We start from the raw sequence: 6,725 nt of genomic DNA, 5'->3' as shown, positions 1-6,725 counted from the left end.
TCATATCAAGTGTGGTCCTTATTCAAGGATATTTATTCACTTTTCCTGAAGTCTTACACACCAGCATCTTTGAAATGAATTTCCCACAATGTAGAAATTCAGAGATAAACAAATTTCATATTCGAGCTAACACAGATGTTAAATGTGCCGCAGAACTTAATTAGCCACAAACTCTCACTTTTGTTCATTCAAGATCACTGCTGATGATTAAAATGCTAAATGGCAATTAGGAAAACAACTTCATCACCAAAATGCTATTTGGATGCAGTTATTTACAAAAATAAATTTACACATGATTGCAAAGTTAGAAATCAAATTATAAATTTGACAATAGCCAAGATCTGCTTCCGTCGTCAGTCATTTTTGGTCTTGGCTCTTTTAGAAAGAGGTCTTCCTTCATCTTTCTCTTCAGTTGTTAGAACTTTCTTCACCGTGTAGATCACACCTAACGCAGTCTTCCTGGTTTCTGTATTGAAAACATGACAATTGAGAGTTTAGTTAGGAACATAAGGAGGCCATTCAGCCCATTCTTCCCAACAGTATTGATTCCTGTTAATTTTAGTAGTACAAAAAATGACATTGAAAATGTTATAGTACAGAGTAGGCTGCATAATTATTTACATCCGGTAAGTACCAGATGAGCAAAATAACATCCATGTTTAGCCTACAAGTGCCAATTGAGATAGATTTACTTTCTGTGACCATATAATCTTGGAACAACAGATTACAAGACTGAAGCTGAAATTTTCACATCAAGTGGTGCAATGCTGCTGCACATTGGTGTATTAAAATATCATGCCATCCTGCAGCATATGGGATCATCTGGCTGCAGAGATAGTGGTTGTAAATCTACCAAAATTCCCTGGATTCTGGGGCGGTTCCAGCAGATTGGAAAACCGCAAATGCAACGTTCCTATTTAAAAAAGGAGGCAGACAAAAAGCAGGAAACTATAGACCAATTAGCCTAACATCTGTCGTTGGGAAAATACTGGAGTCCATTATTAAGGAAGCAGTAGAGGGACATTTGGAAAAGCATGATTCAATCAAGTAGAGCCAACATGGTTTTATGAAAGGGAAATCATGTTTGACAAATTTGATGGAGTTCTTTGAGGATGTAACGAGCAAGGTGGAACCAGTGGATGTGGTGTATTTGGATTTCCAGAAGGCATTCGATAAGATGTCACATAAGAGGTTACTACACAAGATAAAAGCTCACGGGGTTGAGGGTAATATATCAGCATGGATAGAGGATTGGTTAATTAACAGAAAACAGAGAGTCGGGATAAATGAGTAATTTTCCGGTTGGCAAACAGTGACTAGTGGGGAGCTGCAGGGATCGGTGCTGGGTCCTCAACTATTTACAATCTATATTAATGACTTGGATGAAGGGACCGAGTGTAATGTAGCCAAGTTTGCTGATGACACAAAGATGGGTGGGAAAGCAAATTGTGAGGAGGACACAAAAAATCTGCAAAGGGATATAGACAGGCTAAGTGAGTGGGCAAAAATCTAGCAGATGGAGTTTAATGTGGGAAAATGTGAGGTTATCCACTTTGGCAGAAATAACAGAAAAGCAAATTATAATTTAAATGAAGAAAAATTGCAAAGTGCTGCAGTACAGAGAGACCTGGGGGTCCTTGTGCATGAAACACAAAAAGTTAGTATGCAGATACAGCAAGTAATCAGGAAGGCACATGGAATGTTGGCCTTTATTGCAAGGGGGGTAGAGTATAAAAGCAGAGAAGTCCTGCTACAACTGTACAGGTATTGGTGAGGCTACACCTAGAGTACTGCATACAGTTTTGGTCTCCGTATTTAAGGAAGGATATACTTGCATTGGAGGCTGTTCAGAGAAGGTTGACTAGGTTGATTCCGGAGATGAGGGGGTTGACTTATGAGCATAGACTGAGCCTAGGCACATTGGAGTTCAGAAAAATGAGAAGTGATCTTATTGAAACAAAAAGACAATGAGGGGGCTCGACAAGATGTATGCAGAGACGATACTTCCACTCATAGGGAAAACAAAAACTAGGGGACATAGTCTTAGAATAAGAGGCCGCCCATTTAAAACTAAAATGAGGAGAAATTTCTTCTCTGAGGGTTGTAAATCTGTGGAATTCTCTGTCCCAGAGAGCTGTGGAGGCTGCGTCATTGAATATATTTAAGGCGGAGATAAGACACATTTTTGAGCGATAAGGGAGTAACGGGTTATGGGGAGCGGGCAGGGAAGGGGAGCTAAGTCCATGATCAGATCAGCCATGATCTTATTGAATGGCGGAGCAGGCTCGAGGGGCCAAATGGCCTACTCCTGTTCCTATTTCTTATGCTGTTATCTCTGAAATTCTGTATATAATGAGTTCCTAGTCTCACATACTCTTGTATTGCTTTCTAACAGGACTACCCTTGATAATAAACTGCACCATACACTCCATTTGTTCCATAGTTATTTATCTAAAACTGTGGGCTCAAGTTTCGGCCCGAGTTGCTCCTATGTTGTTGGAGCAACTAGTTTAGAATGGAGCATCTTAGAAATTGCAATTCTTGGCATTTAGTTTGCTCCAGTTCATGTGGGCCCAAGTTTCCACACGATAAAAAACGGGCGCCCCTCCGAGCTGGGTGCCCATTTTTCGCGCCTAAAACAAAAATCGCGATTCTGGAGCGTTCTGCAGCTCCTTGTCTGCCTGGCGCGGCGCGCAGGGGGGGCGGAGCCTACACTTACGCCGATTTTGTAAGTGGGAGGGGGCGGGTACTATTTAAATTAGTTTTTTTCCTGCTGGCAACGCTCCGTGTGCGCGTTGGAGCGTTCGCGCACGCGCAGTGTGAAGGAAACATTGGCACTCGGCCATTTTTGTAGTTCTTTGTAGCTGTTTAATTTTTGAACATTTTTTTTTAATAAAAGCACATTGCCATCAGCACATCAGCACTTGCAGCCTTCTCACTGTCTCCTCCCACCCCCCCCCCCCCCCACCGCGGGAAGAACGGGCGCCTCCTCCCCCCCCCCCCGCGGGAAGAACGGGCGCCTCAGGCTGACTGCAGCATTCTCCGTGCCTGAAGCACTTTCACACAGGTAGGAAAATGGTTTATTTAATCTTTTCTTTGCTTATAAATGTTTATTCAGGTTGGATTTATTTGTATAATATTTGTAGGGAGAAAGGGTGGGAGAGGAGGAGGGAGGGGGAACAGGACAGGAGGAGGGAGGGGGGAGAGAAGAGGGGGGAGAGAAGAGGGGGGGGTGAGGGAGGGGGGAGGAAGATGAGAGAGGAGGGGGGAGGAAGATGAGAGAGGGTGGGAGAGGAGGAGGGAGGGGGAGAGGACGGGGGGTGGGGAAGGAAGACGGAGAGGGGGGGAGAGGGGTGGTATAGGGAGGAAGACGGGTGGGGGTAGAGAGGAAGACAGGGGGGGCGGGGTAGAGAGGAGGGTGGGAGAGAACAGAAGGGTGGGAGAGAACGGGAGGGGAGGGAGAGGGCGGGGGGAAAGAAAGAGAGAACGGGAGGGGGGGGGGGGGAAGAGAACATGAGGGGAGGGAGAGAACGGGGTGGGGTGGGGGAGAGGAGAGGAGAAGAGAACGGGGCGGGGAGGGTAATAGAACGAGAGGGGGGGAGGAGAGAGAGAACAGGGGCGGGGGGAAGAGGGGAGAGAACGGGAGCGGCGGAGGGGGGGGGGGGGAGGAGAGAGAGAGAGAACGTTGGGGGTGGGGGGGGGGGGGAGGAAGAGAGAACGGGAGGAGAGAACACGGGGGGGGGGGGGGGAGAGCTGAATGGAAGGAAAGCCTGAGTCCTGATTCTTCAATGCCCGGTGAGCCCATTTGGCCAGGGGTAGGGGCGGCGTGCTTCGGGCCCCTCCTACACAGCCGGCGGAGATTTGGACTGCGAGGAGCTACTGCACATGCGCGTACACTCTAGCGCGCAACAGTGCCGGGACCTGGCTCCACCCCCCCCACGCATTCTACTACGCTGCGCCAAGGGGCCTGGATTGACCGGACTGCGGGGAGAATATCAAGGTAAATAATAGGCACCGTTTCTGTTCTAAAAAGTCGGCGCACTACACGGAGGTGTGCCGTTCTAACCCTGGGGGCAAACTTGGACCCATACATACTATATAATCTAGCGATACCAGAATTAGTACAAGCAATGGGGCAAGAAAAAGACTCTACATTAATCAGTTTTATACAAACCTGGTGAAAATACTGAATGAATAAGACAGTTATTTTTAAATACATTACTTACCTCCATGCAAAAGAGCTGCTCTACAGTTGGTTGACACGGCAGCTTTGGCATCTCCTTCAGACAGGCCAAAAAGCAACCCTCTTGCAGTAACTTAGTCAAGGACTACAACTTTATGACATAGCTTCTTACCCCTGCAACTAACTTTTACATAGCTGAACTGTGGAAACAAAATTCTACCATCGACTGTAAGTTATACATGCAAGTTAGGACTAATTAACATCTCTATTAGCATTATGAATATTATTTTCAGGTTTTAGAGTGGAGACGGCATAGCCATTACACTACTGTGCCCATAATAATTGATCACTGCTGTCACAATCAGAGTAAAAAAATGTCACCAACTCTTGTTCTTACATTGTACACATCCCACACACAGAATGCAAAGCACAAGCTTCTACCAAAGCAAGACTTCATTTGGACACAAGATTAATCAATTAATCTCATAGAACAATGGTAGTGTTCTATCGTGGCTGTGAAGAACCATGCTATAATAATGGTGGGGTGAAATTTACTTGCAAGCAGGAATGAGGACACTATTTATTTCAACTTTTGCCTGACTTTCAGTGATCATATATATAATTTGTCATTTTTGTGATACAGTAGTAGCACTCTTAACTCTTGGGTCAGAAGTCTATGGTTCAAGTCCCACACTAGGCCTTCCGTGCGTAATCTAGGCTACATTCTAGTGCAGTATTTAGAAGATGCGGCATTGATAGGAGCCTGTCTTTTGGATGAATAGACAAATTAAAATCCCATCTACCTACTCGGGCAACTAATTATTTGGAGAAGAGCAGTATCTGGCCAACATTCCTTCCTTAACAATGATCTCCAAAAAAAGTAGCTTAAATAATCCATTAAATAATCTTACTGCTGTTATGGGACATTACTCATACATATTTGCATACATAGAAACAGAGAAAATAGGTGCAGGAGTAGGCCATTCGGCCCTTCGAGCCTGCACCAACATTCAATAAGATCATGGCTGATCATTCCCTCAGTACCCCTTTCCTGCTTTCTCTTGATACCTTTAGCCGTAAGGGCCTTACATAGTACTGGACCATGAAAGTAACTAATTGCAAAGTGCTATAGGACATCTAGGACCTGAAATTCATCAGGACGTAAGGTCCACCCATTTCTCGGTAGTGCGTTGTTAAAACCGCCGGAATACTGCCGAGACTGAAGAGCACTCGTTTGGTGGAAATTTTTTCGCCGATATGCGAGCGGTGTGCAGTATTATAGTCAATTAAGATTGACTTTCTTGTCGATGGATAGTGCAGCACTGCACTGCGCATGCATTTTTTTTTTCCAGATGCTTTCCCCCCCCGCGATTTCAAGGATCACCTGCGCGTGCACCGAGAGTTGAACTCGAGGGAGAGTGAGAAGGAGCAGCAAAGTATTCGAGGGTCGGTTGGTTTAATCAGAGATTCCAGAGTCAAAAAATAATAATACAATAATACATATTTTATAAATCAAAAATCACCTAGAATAAATATAAATATTAATGGAAATGCTGAAAAAGAAGTTGAAGAGCAGGAACATCGAGAAGGACAGGAGGTTGAGGGCGCCCGCCTTCGACGAGACGGAGCTACCTGCCCTGCTGGAGAATATCACAGAGACGCACTCCGAGCTAACGAAGGGTGGTCGTGAAATGCCTCCCCCAAAGGAGTACAACAGAATATGGGGCGAGATCAGGGAGGCTGTGTGCTCCACAACTACAATGGTACGCACTGAGGAAAGGTGTTCTAATAGGTGGAACGACCTGATGAGGGTAGCAAGAGGTATGATTTTATTTATGCACGACCCATGTACAATGTAAATGTAGGTTCAGTGTCACACGGATGATGTTATTTATCCGAAGGTTATGGCGATGTATTTGTGCTTTCAGGCAATGACAAGAGGATCAACCCAGTGTTTTGATGTGTGTGTTTGTGTGAACCTGTGCATCTGCGATGTTAAATGGATTGAAGATTTTTTACTTTCATTGACTTCACGTTCTGCAGAAGATGAGCAGCGGATCAGCAGCATACGGGGGGGAAGGGGGAGGACCCCCAACGCAAGAACCAGTGACGGAGATTGAGATCCGTGTCCTGTCGCTGGTCGGGGATAGCAACCGTGCCACCGCCGGCGTTTGAGCTGACCCGCCCACACAGGATGGTCAGTTCAATACAATCCCCGGTCTGTGTTGTGGACCTGTAATGTCATGTAACGCAAGTGTAATCTTGACCTCATGTAATGTAATGCAAGTTTATTGCACTGTAATGTTGGGCTCATGTGATGTACTGCAATGTTGGGGGCATGTAACACAATGCATGTGTATATACATATTGTCTGTCTGCGATATGTAATGCAGCAGTGGACATTCAAGCAAGACTGCGCTACGTCACTGTACTCATGTAACCCTGACCCCTCCCCCTGGTGCCAAGCATTTTTAAATGTTGTTTTGTATTTCCAGCTTCGGAGGATTCAGCCCAGACCTCCACAGAGGCACCAGATGAGATC

General features: G+C 45.5%; 1 protein-coding gene across 1 annotated transcript in view; it reads right to left on the bottom strand.

The window, feature by feature from the left end:
* The window catches only part of rpp30 (ribonuclease P/MRP 30 subunit), a 48,699-nt gene continuing 41,974 nt past the window's right edge, over window positions 1-6,725 (bottom strand). The window contains exons 10-11 of the mRNA XM_070876933.1: window positions 4,227-4,306; window positions 1-466 (exon numbers count right to left, since the gene is read on the bottom strand). Coding sequence (XP_070733034.1) covers window positions 354-466; window positions 4,227-4,306 — 193 coding nt within the window. The 3' untranslated portion in view covers window positions 1-353. The remainder of the gene's footprint in view (window positions 467-4,226; window positions 4,307-6,725) is intronic.

This window comes from Pristiophorus japonicus, chromosome 3, assembly GCF_044704955.1.
Source record: "Pristiophorus japonicus isolate sPriJap1 chromosome 3, sPriJap1.hap1, whole genome shotgun sequence".
Taxonomy (NCBI): Eukaryota; Metazoa; Chordata; class Chondrichthyes; family Pristiophoridae; genus Pristiophorus; species Pristiophorus japonicus.
This window is presented reverse-complemented; position numbering and strand designations above follow the sequence as displayed.